At 41.4% G+C, this 20,450-nt stretch overlaps 1 protein-coding gene across 2 annotated transcripts in view; it reads left to right on the forward strand.

The window, feature by feature from the left end:
• Positions 1 to 20,450, forward strand: part of si:ch73-105b23.6 (fibrillin-2) — a 32,036-nt gene that overhangs the window by 4,660 nt on the left and 6,926 nt on the right. Inside the window, exons 3-20 of one of the 2 annotated variants that reach the window (XM_017463152.3) lie at positions 1,578 to 3,659; positions 3,926 to 4,048; positions 4,164 to 6,164; positions 6,453 to 6,586; positions 6,711 to 6,878; positions 7,142 to 7,321; positions 7,528 to 8,128; positions 8,330 to 8,479; positions 9,462 to 9,676; positions 9,893 to 9,968; positions 10,734 to 11,021; positions 11,590 to 11,826; positions 15,198 to 15,350; positions 15,656 to 15,834; positions 16,212 to 16,404; positions 16,953 to 17,072; positions 17,154 to 17,273; positions 17,389 to 17,409. In XM_017463152.3, the coding sequence (XP_017318641.1) occupies positions 1,578 to 3,659; positions 3,926 to 4,048; positions 4,164 to 6,164; positions 6,453 to 6,586; positions 6,711 to 6,878; positions 7,142 to 7,321; positions 7,528 to 8,128; positions 8,330 to 8,479; positions 9,462 to 9,676; positions 9,893 to 9,968; positions 10,734 to 11,021; positions 11,590 to 11,826; positions 15,198 to 15,350; positions 15,656 to 15,834; positions 16,212 to 16,404; positions 16,953 to 17,072; positions 17,154 to 17,273; positions 17,389 to 17,409 (7,041 nt within the window). The remainder of the gene's footprint in view (positions 1 to 1,577; positions 3,660 to 3,925; positions 4,049 to 4,163; positions 6,165 to 6,452; positions 6,587 to 6,710; positions 6,879 to 7,141; positions 7,322 to 7,527; positions 8,129 to 8,329; positions 8,480 to 9,461; positions 9,677 to 9,892; positions 9,969 to 10,733; positions 11,022 to 11,589; positions 11,827 to 15,197; positions 15,351 to 15,655; positions 15,835 to 16,211; positions 16,405 to 16,952; positions 17,073 to 17,153; positions 17,274 to 17,388; positions 17,410 to 20,450) is intronic. The other variant, XM_017463154.3, reaches the window with a different exon arrangement.

Genomic DNA, 20,450 nt, shown 5'->3' on the forward strand with positions numbered 1-20,450 from the left:
ATATGGCCAAAATTTTGACTCACTATAATGACTCACATCAATGTAAAAAGAAAAGTAGTCATGAAAGTAAATACACAGTTAAAGGAACTAGTCAAGGAATTAGAATAATTGTTACATTTCAAAACAAGCACCATTGGGATGCATATGATAGATCAAAATCTTTCAGTGTAAATAAATACATAACGTCTCAGAAAATGCATATAATTATCGTTCATCATTCGGAACGTATACACGGTAGCTTAGTGGTTAGCATGTTCGCCGCATGCCACCAGGGTCTGGGGTTCGATCCCCACCGGGGCCATGTGTGTGCGGAGTTTGCATGTTTTCCCTGTGCTGTTGGGGTTTCATCTGGATACTCTGGTTTCCTCCCCCAGTCCAAAGACATGCATGGTAGGCTAAAGTGTCTGTAGTGTGTGAGTGTGTATGTGATTGTGCCCTGCGATGGACTGGCACCTTGTCCAGGGTGTACCCTGCCTTGTGCCCGATGCTCCCTGGGATAGGTTCCAGGTTCCCCTGTGACCCTGAAGAAGGAGTAAGTGGTAGAAGATGGATGTATGGACATTATTCAATGTAATATTATATAATATTCAAATGCACTCAGCTATTAATGACAATAGAAGTTTATCCTCTCACAGACAATATTATTGCATTACTATGCTGTCATTTCACATACTATATAAACCTTCGAAAATGAAAGTTGTGTCATATTTTTAAGCAAATTAATTAAGAGTATCACAATCTTATCACAATTTTAAAGCTTATTGTAACACAATAGTGCTCTAGACTGCCAATAGAGTGAGATTTAGGAATCAGCCACAGAAAAAAATAATGTAGCAGGAGGAACATATACAAGCATATCAAAGTAAAAGTGCATTCCTTTGCAAAAGCACAATCCTTTACAAACTGATTTGAGCAAGAGTAAATTTTTTAAATGTAACAGTGTAAATATAGTGTTTAACTACCCGCCTCTGTGTTCCTTTATATTTACATTTACAGTTATTCATTTAGCAAACACTTTTATCCAAAGCGACTTACAAATGAGGAAATACAAGAGAAGTGATAAATCAAGCGGAGAACAATACAAGTAGTGCTACCATGCAAGATGTTTAATTGAGCTCTAGAGAAGCAAAGTGCGCAGAGAAGAGGTGTAACAGCCAGAGTAAGTTTTTTTTTTTTAAAAATGCGGGGTTGGCATTTCAGGGGTTAGTTAAGTGCTCATGGAAGAGGTGGGTCTTTAGCTGTTTTTTGAAGATAGTGACAGATTCTGCGGTGCGGATTGAGGTTAGAATTCATTCCACCACTGAGGGACAGTTAGTGTGAAGGTTCTGGAAAGGGACCTTGAGCCATGCTGAGAAGGCACTACTAAGCGTCGGTCGTTAACCGATCGCAGATTGCATAAGGGAACGTAAACCTCAAGGAGAGTGTTGAGGTAGTGTGGTGCTGTTCTTGACAAGGTCTTGTACGTGAGCATCAAGGCCTTGCATTTGAGAATTTTAATTTCCTATTATTTTATTTTATTTTATTTTATTTGTGATCACGATAAACATATGCATTTACCCATGTTTTCTTTTTCATAGCTCCAAATCTCAGTGACTGTGAAGGAATAGGAAAGATATGCCATATCTTCGCAGACTGCGTCAAAACACGTAACAGCTTCACTTGTGTTTGCCTGCCTGGATACAATGGTGATGGACTACAGTGTGAAGACATAGACGAATGCACTGTTGGTATTCACAGCTGCAACATACAAGCACTCTGTAAGAACACAAAAGGCAGCTACAGCTGTGTGTGCCTGAACGGATATTCTGGAGATGGCTTTCAGTGTGTGGATATTAATGAATGTCAAACAGGAAATGGTGGCTGTCACACTGATGCAATTTGCACTAATACAAATGGGGGCCGAACATGCCAGTGTAAGAGTGGTTTCATTGGAAATGGGCTTCAGTGCACTGATGATAACGAATGCACCAGGCCAGGCATCTGCCATTGGAACGCCTTCTGCACTAACATCCCTGGTTCATACATGTGCACGTGTAATTCTGGATATAAAGGCAATGGCAACTATCTTTGCCTGGACACTGATGAGTGTTCAGAAACTCCAGGGGTGTGTGCTGCCCATTTAGGTTTCAAGGGCTGCATAAATCAACCAGGAACCTACAAATGCCTTTGCAGCAATGGCTACCGGAGCAATGGGAAATCCTGTGAAGATATTAATGAATGTGCAGACGGTATCTGTAGTACGTCCTCCAACTGTGTAAACACTCCTGGCTCATATCAATGCACTTGTAAGGAAGGTTTTGTCGGGAACGGAATTACTTGTGTGGATGTCAATGAATGCAGTGGGAAGAATCTCTGTGACCCAAACGCACTGTGTATCAACATGCTTGGCAGCTATGAGTGCTCATGTCGCTCTGGTTTTCTTGGAGAAGGGTTCCAGTGTACCGACATTAATGAGTGTAAAGTAAATAATGTATGCCCAGTTGGTGCAACCTGTGTCAACACTGCAGGCTCATTCTACTGTGATTGTGGTCAAGGCTATATTTTCAATAAAACACAGTGTCAGGATCTGGATGAATGTGCAGAAGGCAGCTGTAGCTCCTATGCTTCATGTACAAATTTGCCTGGCTCGTTCACATGTGAATGTCTGCCTGGTTTTGTTGGTGATGGTTTATTCTGTGTGGATGTGAATGAGTGTGCTATGTCCCAGAAATGCCCCTCTTATGCCCTCTGCACCAACCTGCCTGGGAGTTACAACTGCAGTTGCATGGTGGGCTACACGGGTGATGGCCTGACACTGTGTTCAGACATAGATGAGTGCCGAATGAACAATGGTGGATGCAGTGCCAAGGCCAAATGCCTTAACAGCATGGGGTCATTCTCCTGTCTCTGTCCCTCTGGGTTTAACCTAGTCAATAGCAGCATGTGCCAGGACATAGATGAATGCCAGGTACTGGAAAAGCCTTGTAAGGCCTACGAGAAATGCTCCAATAAAGAGGGTTCTTATGATTGCTCCTGCCAGACAGGGTTTACTCGTCCCAATACGAACGCAGGATGTTCTGATATTGATGAGTGTCTAATATATCAGGCATGCCATCCCAATGCTACATGTGTCAACTCAGTTGGTTATTTCATGTGCACCTGTAAAAATGGCTTCAGTGGAAATGGTACTTATTGTGAGGATGTGAATGAATGTGCAGCAGAAGGTGCGTGTCACCCACACGCTCTATGCCACAACATCCCTGGTGACTTCTCCTGCCAATGCCAAAAGGGCTTTGAAGGAAATGGCTTCACTTGCTTGGACCTGGATGAATGTGTGTTATCAAACACTACCTGCCCTGCTAGTTCAGTGTGCATTAATTCTCCTGGAACATATGTGTGCTCATGTATGAATGGTACAGTGGTATATAATAACACTTGTGCTCCACCTAGCATATGGTGTAACCCTCCTTGCCATCCATTTGGGCTCTGCCATCCTTCACCTATGGGATATCAGTGTGTATGTGACATCGGGTTCAAAGGAAATGGATTGATCTGTTCAGACATTGATGAGTGTCAGCAGAATGTGTGTCTCAGGAATGAGACTGAGTGTATAAACAGTCCAGGCTCATTCTCCTGCATCTGCAAAATGGGTTATTCTCAAAATGGAACAGAATGCATGGGTAACTATACTGACTTTAATCTGGAAATGTTTTATATTTGTCACAAACATGAATTCAACCATGCCTATCAGTTAGGGTCTTTTGTTTAATGATAACTGTACATTTGTATATTATGTAGCTTGGTACAGAATGATTCAGTATTAATTACATAAGCCTAAAATATTTGGGGTCTCCAGACCTTGAAACATCATGAAATAAACTCCTGATATAGCTAGTTTCCCACTTCTCATTTCTTTCATTACATTTTTGTCTTCTTTGATCTCAAGATGTGGATGAGTGTACGTCTGGAAAGGCTGAGTGTAGTGAGTTTGCACAGTGTGATAATACTGTTGGGAGTCACCTGTGCTTCTGTCTCAGTGGCTTCATGGGAAATGGAAAAAGCTGCTCTGGTAAGTCAAATTTCTCTATCCATACAATACTTTTTATTGCACCTTTGTCTGGCGTCTCCTTTTTTAGAATCATAGGGCTGTTACCCTGACCCTGTCCATTTTGGATGACTTCTAGACATTGATGAGTGCCAGTCTCAGAATGGAGGGTGCCATCCCTTTGCCAGCTGCACTAACACTCCTGGATCCTACGAGTGCACTTGTCCACCGGGTATGCCCGGGTCAGGGTTTGATTGCGTGGATGTGGACGAGTGTTTGGAGAATTCAACCTTGCATAACAACTGCAGTCATCTTGCTTTGTGCAACAACACAGTGGGCTCCTATGTCTGCCACTGCCTGGAGGGCTACCAGGGTGATGGCCTTACCTGTGCAGATGTGGATGAGTGTCTGCAACCTTCACGCTGTGGCAACAACATGATTTGCCAAAACACACCTGGGGCATACACTTGTACTTGCAGCCTGGGTATGGTCTATGATTCTGGCACCTGTGTGAGTGAGAGAGAATGTGTGAACAGCACTCATGGCTGCAGTACACATGCTGAATGCAATGCCAAACTGGGGTCATACTACTGTGCCTGCAGAGAAGGCTTTTATGGAAACGGAATGGAGTGCAAGGACGTGGATGAGTGCGGCTGGACAGGAAAGCAAGCATGCCCACAGTTTTCCTACTGCTTCAACACAGAAGGCTCATACTACTGTGACTGCTGGAAAGGTTTTCAGAACAATGGGACACACTGCAAGGATATAAATGAGTGTGAGATGGGTAATTTTACATGTCCTGACAACAGCAACTGCATCAATAAGGAAGGGGGATACTACTGTCCATGCAATGTTGGCTTTGTTGCCAACAACTCCATGTGTTTGGACATTGATGAATGTGCCACAAGGCCAACACTGTGTCCTAATTCATCTAATTGCAAAAACAAAGTTGGATCCTATTTCTGTGAGTGTTGGGATGGGTACTTGAGTAATGGAACACACTGTAGAGACAAGAATGAATGTCTGGATAACTCTACATGCCCAGAGCACAGTGCATGTGTCAACATAGCAGGTGGATTTCTCTGCCAGTGTGAGGTTGGGTTCTCCAGTAACAGTTCAAATGCCACCCACTGTAAAGATATCGATGAATGTTCAGTGACTGGCCCGCTATGCACTAACGGGACCTGCATCAACACTGCTGGTTCATTCTACTGTCTGTGCAATAAAGGATTTTGGAGCAATGTGACAGAGTGCTTTGATATAGATGAGTGCTTGGCATCCCAGAATGGTTCAATATGCCAGGCTCACTCCACTTGTGTGAATGTTCCAGGCTCATATGAATGTACGTGCCATATGGGCTTTCTGCTGAATGGTACAATGTGTCAAGACATTGATGAATGCAAGAAAAGTACAAGTTTGTGCACTGAAAATTCACAGTGTGTAAACACGGAGGGATCCTTTGTATGTCCATGTTTGTCTGGCTTCAAGGCTCAGGGGCCAAACTGCACTGACATTGATGAGTGTATGCTCACTGACTCCTGTCGTCCAGACCAGGTTTGCACCAATTTGCATGGTTCATACCAATGCTCTTGTGCCATGGGGTACCAGGAGGAGAATGGAACCTGTACAGACACAGATGAATGTCAGAATGCCACAGCAGTTTGTCACACACTGGCTCGGTGCTGGAACAACATAGGGTCTTTCTCCTGCCACTGCCCCTTGGGTTATTTTGAGGATAGGACACAATGCAAGGACATCGACGAATGTTCTTTAGCTAGCTCTCCTTGCCACACACAAAGCAAATGCATCAATACACCAGGATCGTACATATGCGTGTGTTCTCCAGGTCTGTTAGCTCTTGGACCAGTGTGTGTGGACCTAAATGAGTGTCAGCAGAATCGAGGTGGATGCCATCCTGCTGCTATATGCCGAAACTCTATAGCTGGTTTTCAGTGCCAGTGTGCTAATGGCTGGGATACGACAGATCAGAGGGGGAGCGGATCATATGGATGCACTGACAGAAATGAGTGTCTCTCAGCAACTGCTTGCTATGGCAACACAACCTGCACCAATTTGATCGGATCCTTCAGTTGCACCTGCCATGGTGATAATTCCAACTGTCAACAGTCAACACCAATTGGTTAGACATTACATTATAGCACAACACAAAATTTAGTTTTTGATGTGTCTGTCACTTTTAAATACTTCAGTGATCTGTAATACTAATACCAGCTCAAAAATTTGCTTTCTTGGGATTTTGGAAAGAGGTTTGTCAGCTTTTTTTAAACCTTGAACTCTGAAACAAGTTATTTTAAAGTATTTTCCCTCAAAATGTTTCCCTTAAAGGGTACTGTAGATATGTTAGCAAAATACATGTGGATAGGAAAGCACTTGAAGTCATTTTATCTCTCTCTATATATGCCCCCAGAGAATGTACTGTACCCTTGGGGACTGGAGGTTGGTGATGTGAGATTACCACTGTCAACAGCAGATGGAAACTCTCCATACATAACTCCACCTGTAGGGTTTCCATTCATGGGCAAGCTCTATGAAAGATTATTTGTAAGTAGGCAGGTTTTAAAAGTTACATTTATTGAAATAATTAGATAATATGATATTTATTAAAACAAGTGTTTGTGAATTTTAGTTGCCAATGACACACCAAGTAAACACAAGGTTTACTCAGTTTTCAGACAATGGCCTGGTTCAGTTCCAGACAGTAGACATGAATGAGAAGCTCCTTCTTCCTATTCCATTCCCCCAAGGATTTACTGGTAATGAAAGCATGGCAATGTTAGCTGTGTTCTGGGATGATGCTGACCTCACATTAGGAGATGGTAAACTATTCTACAAGGTTAGCAGCATAAGTTTCGCATGAGTTCATGAAATCTGCTTTTCATAATATTTTTTGTGTTTGATATATTATCAGATGATATAGGTGTATTGTTTGTATTGAACTGTGAATGGGCAGAAAATGTGCATTAGGCTGATCCCAGTTTTTTTACCAATTAACTTAATTGGAGTTGTGTTTTGCATGTTGGATATCATGTTGTCTTTATCTTGCATATAAACATGTCTGCCCTCACCTGATCAATTCTGTGTTTCCCTCTTTAATAGGAATATCATCCGTTGAACATATCAGATGTTTACTCTCAAATAGTCTTCAACCGCACATGTAAAGATGTGACTCAATTTGAGGCAAAAAGGGGGAAACCTGCATTCACTCCCATATGGATTCTAAAAATCACATGGGACCATGTGCTGCCCATCTCCTACCAGAAAATCAACTTATCTGAGGTAAGCTGGCATTTACAACTGTGTAGGTTACTAAAAGGTCAATTTTCAGACATTTTTATGTTGTGAAAACTTTGGCCTAATATGTAATAGAACATTTTTCACACAAAAACAAAAATATGGAACATTTTAGTGTATATAGAATGATAGCATTGTGCATATGTAGACTGAGAACCATTTCTTACATTAATTTCAATGTTACTCCATAGACAAACACATTCCAAGCTATCCTGACCACAGATGGTACTCGATCATTTGCCTTGCTCCGCTACGGCAACATGAACTGGGGTCCAGGACAGAGGATTTACCACAGCGCTCTGATAGGCTACACTGATGGCATCAGTAACTTCCATAATGAGATTCCCAACCCACCCAAAAATCTGTTTGGCCCAGGTGGTCGTTATCGTCCCCAGAGCATTGTGGGCAACACAGGCCAGTTAGGGCAGCTTATCTATGACCTGACTGGAGTCACAGTGGTCAGTTCAGATCCTCAGAGGCAGTGCCACGTATGGGCTCTGAAGGAGCCAGAGCCCAATGAGTGGACACTAGGACTGACACCATGCCCTTGTACTCGCAATCAGGCATTGGACGACCTGGCATTTGGTCCCGAGACCCTGCCAGTGGAGAATGGCACATATGTGCAGAAGCTGCGGGGTCTCCGCTGGGGTGGAACTGCAGGTCAAGTGTTTCAGTCAATACTCTTCAACAAGCAAAATGCAGGAAAGAGGTGCGTGTATGACCCCCAAGGACCTCTGCTGGCCGGATATAGCGAACGCTATTTTACCAATGACAAGATACAAGAGCATATTGGTAAAGCAGCTAATCTTTTTTCATGATATGTCATTATTCAAATTTTCTGATTTTTAAAAATGTTACGGAAATGGAGAAATCAAAATATGCCATTGAGCTTTTCAGTAGGCATAGAATAAAATATTCTAAAATATTATTTTTCAAGGATATAGAATGTCTGTATCTGTTACTGGTTGTAATATTATCTCTTTTTGTCTTCAGATAAGGATCTCCTGCCTTTCCAGTGGTGCTGTGTCCTGTCTTCATTTTGCCATCTTTACCTGGCTAAGAGACCACTAGACCGGTGTCAGGGCTATGGCTGGACACATGTAGACCCAAGCATTCCAGAAAGCACAGGAGCACCTGGCCTTGGTGAGATGTACAGTATTGGTACACTAAAACAAATATTTAACATTAAACATTTGTCATTTCTTTAACATTAAATTACACAGATGTTATTCTCATATACAGTACAGTCAAGTCTGGAGACAGTCACAGACCTGACTGAACGGAGTAGTTTCCACAGTCTTACCGACATTTTGACCTAAGGCATAACATTTCTTTCTAAAACAAATACAAAAGTTGCTTAAAGCTGACGTGGCCTCAGTTAAAACCTAATAGAGATGTTTTGTGGTGGCTTGGACCTTAAACATAATGGACACAAGAAAAAAACTGACTATGATAGTGGCTGTGGCACACATGACAACACATGAACATGATAAACAGCTAAAGCTTGACAATTAGGTGCTGACAGACTGTATATAGAGGTGTTTATTAGGGGTACCAGAGGTGTGTGATCAGTGGGACATGTGACATGGTTGTGTGATGTGCTGGGGCTGATGGGCAGTTAGTTCAGTGTGAATTTCAGAGCCACGACACAGAGCTGCTTCATTGAAAAATTAAAGTTGTGCAAGTGGTCTTAAACTTAAAACATAGAAAACAATCTAGTTTCTCTGCTGGGATATTATGCACACAATTGTTGTACCATGTTACTAGTTAAATCTATCACAATATTAGCTGGAATATTGAGCTAGCTCTATTATCCTTATAAACGATAGCTAGTTTTACACTTTTGGTCATTGCATGTGTGCATTAATGTGTGTGTTACTTTATTATTCTATGATCCAATAATATATAATAAAAATATAATAATAATGAATAGTTTCAGTCTTTTGGTACTGTATGCAATCAGGGTTTTCAGATTTCAGGGTCTTTTAAAACCCTTTTATTTACCTGGGAAATTAAGCATGTCAAAGCTTTTTTAATTTTTCTTTTACATCATATCATGTTACATGGACAATTGATATGCGATTGTAACTTTAAATGTACCCATACACTATTTGCTTCTCTGCAGGTTTGGCATACGGAAGCCTCCACTTTGTTACATTCGATGGAACTAAGTACACTTTCAAAGCCATAGGAGTGTTTGTAATCGTGCGTCTGTCCTCCAGTAAAGGCTCCAATGTCTTCACTCTGCAGGGAGAGACAGGGGTGCTAGAGACTAACGGGCAGCCCAGTCAAGTGGCAGCTCTAGTGCGCTTAGCCGCATACCACCAGGCCTTCGGCAAGGTTCAAATCTTATTTTTTGAATGATGTGATCCATTTTGTGTGTACATTCAGAATTAAGCTGTCTCTTTAGCCTGCAAACATGAAGAAAAAAACATGGATTTACAGAGTGCCTCAATAATTAAATTCTTCAGCTGTGTAATCTGTAGCTCTACCCACTACCCACATTTGCATGCCTCTATGCTGTTATGCAAAGCTTTTGAATTTGTTTTTCTGCAGGTGGAATGGCGAAGCTCTGTGTCTGGAGAGAAGCTCATTGTACTAATCAATGATGTGGAGTTTCCAGTGTTTGCAGGTTTGAACAATATTGCAGACTAGACTTACTCAGACACAGAGCTAGCTTTAAAATATGTTCACGGTTCTAGTGCTTATTTAAGTCTTGCATTGACAGATTAATAACCAGGAATACAAAATTAGAGCAGCTAGTGACATTTGTGTAACCATTAATTCATTTATTCATCTTCAGTAAAGGGTTTATCCCAATTAGTGTTGAGGTAAATCCAGAGCTTATGATGGGAACACTGGGGATAAGCAAGGAATGCATCCTAAATCGGATGCCAGTCCATTGTAGTGCACCATGCATACACACACACATTCACATGAAGCCTGGTTGAAGTTTTATTCAGTTGGTTTGTTAATATTTCAGGGCCACTTAAGTCAATGGGAGAGGGCGCTACACACACTTAGGGGACAATTTAGCATAGCCAATGCACTTACTGGGAAGATAATTTAGAACCTTTAAGAACCAGACAACGACACTTGGAGAACATGGAGAACTTGTGAAACTCCACTCAGACTGTAACCTGAGCTCAGAATCGAACAGGGGACCCTGGAGCTCATAAGCAGCAGTGCTACCTGTTGTACCATTATGCCATACCTGTATAACTCTAGTGCCTAGAAACTTGCAGGTTCATTTATGTCACTCCCATCTAAATGAAAGACATGCTAGACATTCATAGACATGTTTTCATGCCATGGAAATGCCTTTCGCTTTCCAAATCTGTCTTGCATATGAAAAAGAGAAAATGTTTAACTCTAGCACCTCCTGCTGTTCTAACAGGTGTAGTACATGTTGTACAACAAGGCTTTGCATTGCGATGTCCCTCAGTGCAGCGCTGTGCAACTGTCTATGAAGGAGGACTGAATGTGGCTGTGTGGATGGGGGATGCCAGGAGACTCTCTACTCTGGTGGAGATCCCACAGAGCTTTTACAATCGCACCGTAGGCCTCTTGGGCCTCTGGAGTTCCAACACTTCCAATGAGTTCCTCCTCTCCAATGGACACTTGCTGTCTTCACCTGACAACAACCCCCCCTCTGAGGACAGACTTCTGCTCTTTGGACAGTCATGTGTGTGGAGCTAATTACAGTATAAGCAAATCAAACTGTATATACAAAACAGTTTGCAGTCTCTTTTAGGCTTGTGCATACTTTGCTATTCCCTCTTTAGTTCAGAGGTCTTTTATATGCTAAATTAATTTTAAAACATCAGATACTAACCTTCTATCAGTTTCTAAAATAAATAAATCACAATTTATATTACATTTTATTCAACTGAAATCTACCACACATATTGATTATCTCAATTATACACACTTTATATTAGGAGGCTCCACAAAGCATATGAAGGAGCTTTGTGGCTCTAGTTCTATAAATATTATTTATATTGCTAAAAACTGAAATTAAGATATATGAAATATATCAAATACAATTTTGCACTTTGCAATAAAACAGAAACAGATAGGTTAAAAGAACATCCATATCTGGTAATAAATACAAGTTGGTTAACACTGCAAAGGTTCATCTGGATTGTGAATCTAGCTGTTGCATTAATACATCCTCTTATGGAGACAGCAGATTTACCATTCATTACTAGTGTTGTGTTTACCCATTGTTGCCATGTCCTTCTGTCCCACAGGGGCTGTCCCTCTACCAGAGCGTCTCCTATTCACCACACCTCCCCTGATACCCTTTCAACCTGTGAGCACAGAGGAATTGATGGCATCAGTTAGCCCGGAAACACTCGTCAGACTTCAGGAGACATGCCAGGGCAGCATGCAATGTGTGCATGACATCCTAACCTCAAAGAACACCAATCTGGGCCTACAGAGCCTGAAGGATCAAAAACAATTCTACAAGCTTGCTGTTACCTTTGGTAAGACCTAATGATCCTAATAAAAATAATGTGACCATGTAATGGTATTCTAAACCACCCAACAAGTACCAACTGTTCCATCTCAATCTCCTCATTTGATTATTTTTGTAAAATGTGTATTAGTATACAGTAGGGATTGTTTAAGTTCAGGCGAGTGTCATGTATATCATAGAAGGATCTCTGAACTACAGTTCCCAGCAGCCACTGCACCTCACTGCATCACAGTCACATGAGCACCTGCACCTGAATCACATTCTTGTTAAGCAGCACTTATGTGTGTATAGCCCCAGTTTGCACTGCACTCCTTGTCTTACGTGTGTCTTTCTTGGCCATTGTCCCTATTGCTGTGTTTATGGTCTTTGGTGTATGTTTATTCTTAGCCTTAGTGTTTTGCTCCTGATTCATAGTTCTTGTTTTGTGTTTGGTTGTGCTATTAATTAAATTCTGCACTTGCATCCATCTCCACCTTGAAATCGTGACTGAACGTAAGACCTCAAAATGGATACAGCAAAATTTCAGAGTCCAAGAGAACTATATGAAAAGGAAAAACCGAGGTTGGAGTAGGAGGGAAAATTAATTAAAAACAATCAGAAATGGTTCGACGTGATGTACTCTGTCATGGGGTATACCAAAGGGAAGCCTTCCAACCAGGCTGGAACCATCTCCCACCCTTCCTCCTCCACTGTGGATCTAGTCCAGCCTGCCGTGTCGATGGAGAACATCGTTCAGCCTCCCTGTTCAGCTGAGGATGCTGCTCAGTCTCCCTGTTCAGCTGAAGACGTTGTGCGGCCAACGTCCATCTCCATCTCCTGGTACGGCCAAGAGCTCCGCTTTTCTTCCCTACTCTGCCTTGGATGTCACTATACCAGGCTCTGCTTTGGACATCGCTCCACCTTCCTACTCCACTGAGTACGTCGCTCCACCTTCCTGCTCGGCTGGGTACGTCGCACCGCCTTCCTGCTCGGCTGAAGATGTCGCTCCACCATCCTGGTCGGCTGAGGACGTCACTCTGCCATCCTGCTTTGCCGAGGACATCGCTCCTTTTCTTTCCCCCCTCTAGCGTCATGGGGAACATCGCTTCATCCTCAGGCTCTGCCTTGAGCTTCGTTCCTCCCGCTGGCTGTGCAGAAGCCATCGCGCCGCATTCAAGCCAGGCCAGGGACATCATGTCGTTCCTCTGTGATGTGGAATAGGCCGCTCTACACCTGAACCAACGAAAGCACGCCAAGTTCCTGTCTGACTTTATACATTTATACATCTAACTTTTATACATTTAGTAGTGTTACAACTTCAAACAGACTTAATTATGATTTTTCGCTACACAAAATATCCCGGAATTAACATAAAATAGCCCCCAAACCTGTTTTGATAGGTCCTCTGCAGGTGAGACCACCTGCTGGGTCTCAGGTTGGAGCTCTGGGGATGAGGTCACCGTGTTGACCTCCGGCTGGAGCGCTGCAGGTGAGACCACCTCATGGGTCTCAGGTTGGAGCTCTGGGGATGAAGTCGCCACGTTGACCTCCGGCTGGAGCTCTGCAGGTGAGACCACCTTGTGGGTCTCAGGTTGGAGCTCTGAAGATGAGGTCGCATTGTTGACCTCTGTCTGGAGATTGGAAGAGGAGACCACATAGTAGGTCTTAGGCAGGAGCTTGGGGAAAGAGGTCACCCAGTTTGTCCTCTCATAATATTTGGTGAACGCCATGGTAATTGTTTCTGTGAGGCAGGCCTCCCCAACAGATCCTCTAGGATGGCCCTGTATTCTGGACTGCTGAACACCACCACGAATAGTCTCACAAACTGAGTTTCATTCTCCAGTCCCCTGGCTGGATCCCATGGCTGCTAGACACTGTGCCCACTGGCAGGCTGAGCCAAAAAACCGGGAGAACATGAACCTTATCTATTGCTTTTTCCTTGGCTTGGGGTCCACAAGGCTTGAGAAATAGATCTGGTGGTCAACCAGAAAATATTCAGGGTAGCCAAAAAACCCATCATACTGATCTGGGACATCTGCAAATGTCCCCTGAGGAAACTGGATCGAATCCAAAGCTGGGATGGTTTGCTTGGTTTCCTTAGTGTGACGTCTCCTCCATCTTCCTGCTGCATCCAGGGTTGGGTGTAGTCTTCTGTCACGTATTAAAGTTATGAAGGTGAAGATGGACTCAAGTACAGTGAAAGACTTTTATTTGAGAGGGTCAGGCAGACAAATCAAAATCATGAGACAATAGCGTGGTCGAAATAACAGGCAATGGGTCAGGCGATCTACCAACAGGCATAAACTGGGCAAGGCTAGAATCAGAAATGAGAAACGAGAAATGAGAAACAATATCAATAAACATGAATCAAAAACGAGAAACAAGAAACAACTGCTTGTTAAGGAGATAACAATAAAATACTACACCAGGTACAAAGAGACACGAGGGGTTTAAATGACAAACGTAATCGGGGTGAAACACAAGACAACTGAAAACAATGGTGCCAGACCTACAGGAAACAACCAATGACAATACAGGGGCAGAGACAGAACAAAAACCATAACAAAGTCACATGTAGAAAGTAAACAAAGTCAATGTCACTGAAGACCCAAAAGCGTGCGTTCACTAAGAGCTCGCGCATCAGCTCACGCTTCGAGCTCACGCATCGAACTCGCGCTTTGGGTCTCCAAGCACGCTGCAAGCTACAGCGCTAGCTCAAGGGGAAATCGTGACAGACTGACATCCCAGCCAGAGAATATTCCTGTCTTATGCCCAGTATTCCTGGGATAGGCTCTGGATTCACTATGACCCTGACCAGGATAAAGTGGTTACTGAAGTTGATGAATGAATGAATGAATTAACTTTACTTATGTATTAAACACATATGTCTGCTGAATGAATGATTTAATGCCCTTAAACTATTAAACTACTACACTATTTCTACATCTTTGCCTTGTCTGTATATTAGCTGAAGATAAGCTGATATTGCTAGTAATGTTAAACTTAGGATAAAGATATAAATGCTCACAGTCACAATAGTCTTGAAAAGTCTGTCCATAATACTAACTGAAACCTCTCCTCTCTTATATGTACAGATAAATCATGATGCAAAACCTTTATCACTTTGCAAGTTTTGACATAAAGCTTTCATAAATCATATTGTATTGCTTTATAATAGACTTTTTATGCTTATAAACATGTATGCAAAATATACTGCAAGTACCTGCAAGTATCAAATGAAGGGTTGTCCCTCAGTTATGCTGTGCAATTAAACTAAAGCTAACTAAACCAAATCATGCCTATAAAAAGGAATGTCCCTGAATGACAGGTAAGATAATATTAAATTATATTTTAAACACCACCTTATTTGTCCTGACTCATGATGATTATCTGAAACAGGTAACATACCACCCATTTTGAGCGAGCCCACAGTGATCCGCTGTAAGGTGAACACTACAGTAAGAGTGCAGTTTGTAGCCCAGGATGCTAACAGAGACTCCGTCAGCTTCTCCCTGCTGTATCCACGACCAGTTTTGGCCACCATAGGAAGAGGTAAAATTCCCCTAAAGTCACTAATGTTTAATAAAGATTAAAGAGCTGCTCATTGTACTATGGATTGAATTATGAGGTGAGAGAGACTGCTGCCAAAGCTGTGTATTACCTCAGAACCCTAGGACATGCTTTCCAGTTAATTATTTTTTAAAATATATACTTGTACACCTTCCTTATTGAAAAGCATTTAAGACTTTCTTCAGATAGGAAGCCATGGGTTCTGCCCTTTTTTATTTCTAAGACTGTACTGCTCATTTTTATGTGACTTGATTATCGGTATAACAGTGTGCTTACTCCTCTGGCAGATGATGGTGTTTTGGTGTGGACTCCATTAAATATTCAGCCCGTGCTGCTCATTGTGCAGGTGAGCGACCACATGTCCAGCTCTGTGCTTATCCCCATTCTGCAGCTCTGCAGCTGTCTGAACGGAGGAACCTGCCAGTACCAAAGTGTGGCAGAGAACCACTTGCAGGGGAAATTTCAGGTAACTGCATTCAGTAGGTGACTGTTAAATATTTTGAACGTCATCACAGTGTAAGTTTAATTTGATCTCAGCATACAGTTCAAATATACTGTTACTATGATAGGACTAAATAATGTAGCTCAGTAGTTAGGATGTTGGACTTCTGATTGGAAGGTTGTGAGTTCTAATCCCAATGCTGCCACTGCTGGGCCCTTAAGCCTTAATTGCTCAGTTGTATATGTATGTATATGTATATATATATATATTTAAAAGAGATAATTGTAAGTCATTCTGGGTAAGGGTGTCTGCCAAATGACATAAATGTAAATATCTTGCTGTTTTTTTGTCCCCCACACACATGCTGTAGTTCAGCTTGTTCTTAACTCTTATATTCCCAGGTTGTGGGGTGTCTGTGCCCTCCAGGTTTTGGTGGAAGATACTGTGGAAATAGAACTGATGTGTGTAAAGGCAAGCCTTGCTTCCCTGGAGTGGACTGCTTCAGTCAGAGAGAGGGGGACAGTTTTAGCTGTGGAGAATGTCCTCCCCGAACTGTCTCTAATGACACAAGAGGTTACAAATGCTTTGAGAATGGTAAGCATCATTCACTTTATGATAAAAAAAATATAAGATATATATATATATATATATATATATATATATATATATATATATATATATATATATACATATATATATATATATACATATATATACATATATATATATATATATATATATATATATATATATATATATATATATATATATATATATATATATATATATATATTTTAATGAAAGTTGTCCCAAACCAGTGAATCTTGCAAAGGCCTTGCTGAAGGTAGAGTAAATTGCTTTTCTCCAAAGTTCTTTGAGCAAAGCAGGATACATTATTAATATGTTATTTAATGGTGCTGAACTGTTGAATTTTTACCTATCACAAAAGTGCTCATGCATAAAATATAATTTTAATATTAGGCACCTCCATCACTGTGCTTGTAAATGGCCTCCTGTCTCACCTTCCTTCAGTGGAAGTTTTAAAAAGTTTTTAACTAGCTCCATTTTTTTGACAGCTTGATAAAAACGTTTCAAAAGGTATCTTTTTATTGTCAACTAATGCTTCTTATGGTTGCCAACAGATTTCTGCCTTCCTCCTTTTCGCTTTCCCTGTCATGAGATGGCAGACTGCTACAGCACTGGCTATAACTACACATGCCTGTGTAAGCCTGGCTTTTCTGGTGATGGACGTGAGTGCACAGGTATACAGAGACATGACCTCTTAAAATGTGCAATACATTTACAAGACATGCATGTTATCACATGATCCCTGCCACACACAGATATAGATGAGTGTCAGAACCCTGAAACCTGCCCTAATGCAAAGTTTGAGTGTGTGAACACACCTGGTTCAGTGTACTGCTCCTGCCGCTATCAAAGCTTTCTGGAGTTCAACGGCTGTGGTGACTAACTTTCCTCTTTTGGATTCATTACATTGTTTCTTTACATTGCTAATAAAATATATTTTGTTTCTCAGCTGTATTATTGATGTTTAATTTTGGTGTTTTGTATTTTAAGGTGACTCTCCAAATCCTACAGGTAAGGTTTGAGTTCTCAAAACCTTTTTTCAGCTAGCACCCATATAGCATAAAAAAAAATCCATTAACCTTCTATGACTGCAGCATCATTTATTATCTGAATACAGTACAGTTACATGAATATTAATAACACTGGGCAAATATTTTACGTTATAGTTATTTATTGGTGCCAATAAAGATTTTTATTTGTAACATTTCCACCCATATTATCCAAACCATTTGCAGTGTGTTAAAATGTAGTTCTACTTCCTTACATTCCAGAGCACAAAGGTGGTTTCCTTCAGAATGGGTAGAGTCTTTCTTTGTGTACTTTGTGCTATAAAGTCCTCACCTTGCAACTGTGACTTCGATTTCATATGCACACACTGGGTGACAATAATTCTACTGTTTGACTTTTTACTACTCTCATCACTTTTGACTGTGCCGTTAGATAAATCATGTGAACCATTATTAGTGTTGATGTGCAGCATCCTTGGGTCTGTGGATACAGAGTGATAAGCATAACACATTTCATAATTTTATAACTTCTTGTAAATTCTTGTGAATTCAGGATACCGAGTTGTTTATTCTGCCAGGCTCTAAGGGAGTTGGATGAAAGAGTCTTGCCCTAACTGAGTGCTGAAAGTCTGTTAAAGGCTAGTGATGACTTTGCCATGCAGTCTCCATTAATTCTGAAGCTGGACACCTGGAATGTAAGGAAGGAAAATGAAAGGTTGTTTATGAAACTATGGTTCAACTAAGTGGAGTACCGACAGGACACCTTGGTCACTCAGGTTGACAAGAATGGCCAGAGGACAAATGTGATGTAGCGAGGAGCATTTATAAGCTACTCACATATGGTCAAGGTTACATTCATGAAGTGAAAACTCTGTTATTTTTTCTTGGCAAGGAAATATACACACAAAAAAGACTATACTTCTACAGTAAATTGTCCAGGCATCCTCACTTAGTTGTAGAACCAGAGGCACAGATAGGAATTTTGCATCCCCTGAAAATTTCATGCATGGGCCCCTTGCCTTGAGGTGTCAGTTGCCTTAACACAACCTGTTAAAACATGACAAAATCTTTATAACACTACTCTTAAATTTGTTATAGATCAATAATAATAATAATAATGATAATAATACATTATAACAACAACAACAACAATAACAACAACAACAATAATAATAATAGCCACAAGTGGTGATCTGTGGGGTACAGGTTCTTGGCAATATACCTACAGTGAGGGAAAAAAGTATTTGATCCCCTGCTGATTTTGTACGTTTGCCCACTGACAAAGAAATTATCAGTCTATAACTTTAATGGTAGATTTATTTGAACAGTGAGAGAAAGAATAACAACAAAAAAATCCAGAATAACGCACGTCAAAAATGATATAAATTGATTTGCATTTTAATGAGGGAAATAAGTATTTGACCCCTCTGCAAAACATGACTTAGTACTTGGTTTAAAAACCCTTGTTGGCAATCACAGAGGTCAGATGTTTCTTGTAGTTGGCCACCAGGTTTGCACACATCTCAGGAGGGATTTTGTCCCACTCCTCTTTGCAGATCTTCTCCAAATCATTAAGGTTTCGAGGCTGACGTTTGGCAACTCGAACCTTCAGCTCCCTCCACAGATTTTCTATGGGATTAAGGTCTGGAGACTGGCTAGGCCACTCAAGGACCTTAATGTGCTTCTTCTTGAGCCACTCCTTTGTTGCCTTGGCCGTGTGTTTTGGGTTATTGTCATGCTGGAATATCCATCCACGACTCATTTTCAATGCCCTGTCTGAGGGAAGGAGGTTTTCACCCAAGTTTTGACGGTACATGGCCCCGTCCATCGTCCCTTTGATGCGGTGAAGTTGTCCTGTCCCCTTAGCAGAAAAAAAACACCAAAGCATAATGTTTCCACCTCCATGTTTGACGGTGAGGATGGTGTTCCAGGGGTCATAGGCAGCATTCCTCCTCCTCCAAACATGGCGAGTTGAGTTGATGCCAAAGAGCTCCATTTTGGTCTCATCTGACCTCAACACTTTCACCCAGTTGTCCTCTGAATCATTCAGATGTTCATTGGCAAATTTCAGACGGCCATATATATGTGCTTTCTTGAGCAGCGGACCTTGTGCGCGCTGCAGAATTTCAGTCCTTCACGGCGTAGTGTGTTACCAATTGTTTTCTTGGTGACTATGGTCCCAGCTGCCTTGAGATCATTGACAAGATCCTCCCGTGTAGTTCTTGGCTGATTCCTCACTGTTCTCATGATCAATGCAACTCCACGAGGTGAGATCTTGCATGGAGCCCCAGGCCGAGGAAGATCGACAGTTCTTTTGTGCTTCTTCCATTTGCGAATAATCGCACCAACTGTTGTCCCCTTCTCACCAAGCTGCTTGGCAATGGTCTTGTAGCCCATTCCAGACTTGTGTAGGTCTACAATCTTGTCCCTGACATCCTTGGAGAGCTCTTTGGTCTTGGCCATGGTGGAGAGTTTGGAATCTGATTGATTGATTGCTTCAGTGGACAGGTGTCTTTTATACAGGTAACAAACTGATATTAGGAGCACTCCCTTTAAGAGTGTGCTCCTAATCTCAGCTCGTTACCTGTATAAAAGACACCTGGGAGCCAGAAATCTTTCTGATTGAGAGGGGGTCAAATACTTTTTTCCCTCATTAAAATGCAAATTAATTTATAAAATTTTTGACGTGCGTTTTTCTGGATTTTTTTGTTGTTATTCTGTCTCTCACTGTTCAAATACAACTACCATTAAAATTATAGACTGATCATTTCTTTGTCAGTGGGCAAACGTACAAAATCAGCAGGGGATCAAATACTTTTTTCCCTCACTGTAGAGCTATAAAGAGATGGTTGAACAAACATGAACAAAGTATTGTGATGATAGCTCGATGCTAGTTGTTTAAAATACCTTTTGAAAGCTGATTTTCTAAAAGTGGCTATGGTAATTCAGTGATGATTAATAATCTAGTTACAGATTAGCAGATCAGTGCAGCACACCAAATTGCAGCTCAGTTGAACTTTTGGTTCCTGAGAAACAGCTATTACG

The sequence above is a fragment of the Ictalurus punctatus genome, chromosome 3 (genome assembly GCF_001660625.3).
Source record: "Ictalurus punctatus breed USDA103 chromosome 3, Coco_2.0, whole genome shotgun sequence".
In the NCBI taxonomy this organism is placed as follows: Eukaryota; Metazoa; Chordata; class Actinopteri; order Siluriformes; family Ictaluridae; genus Ictalurus; species Ictalurus punctatus.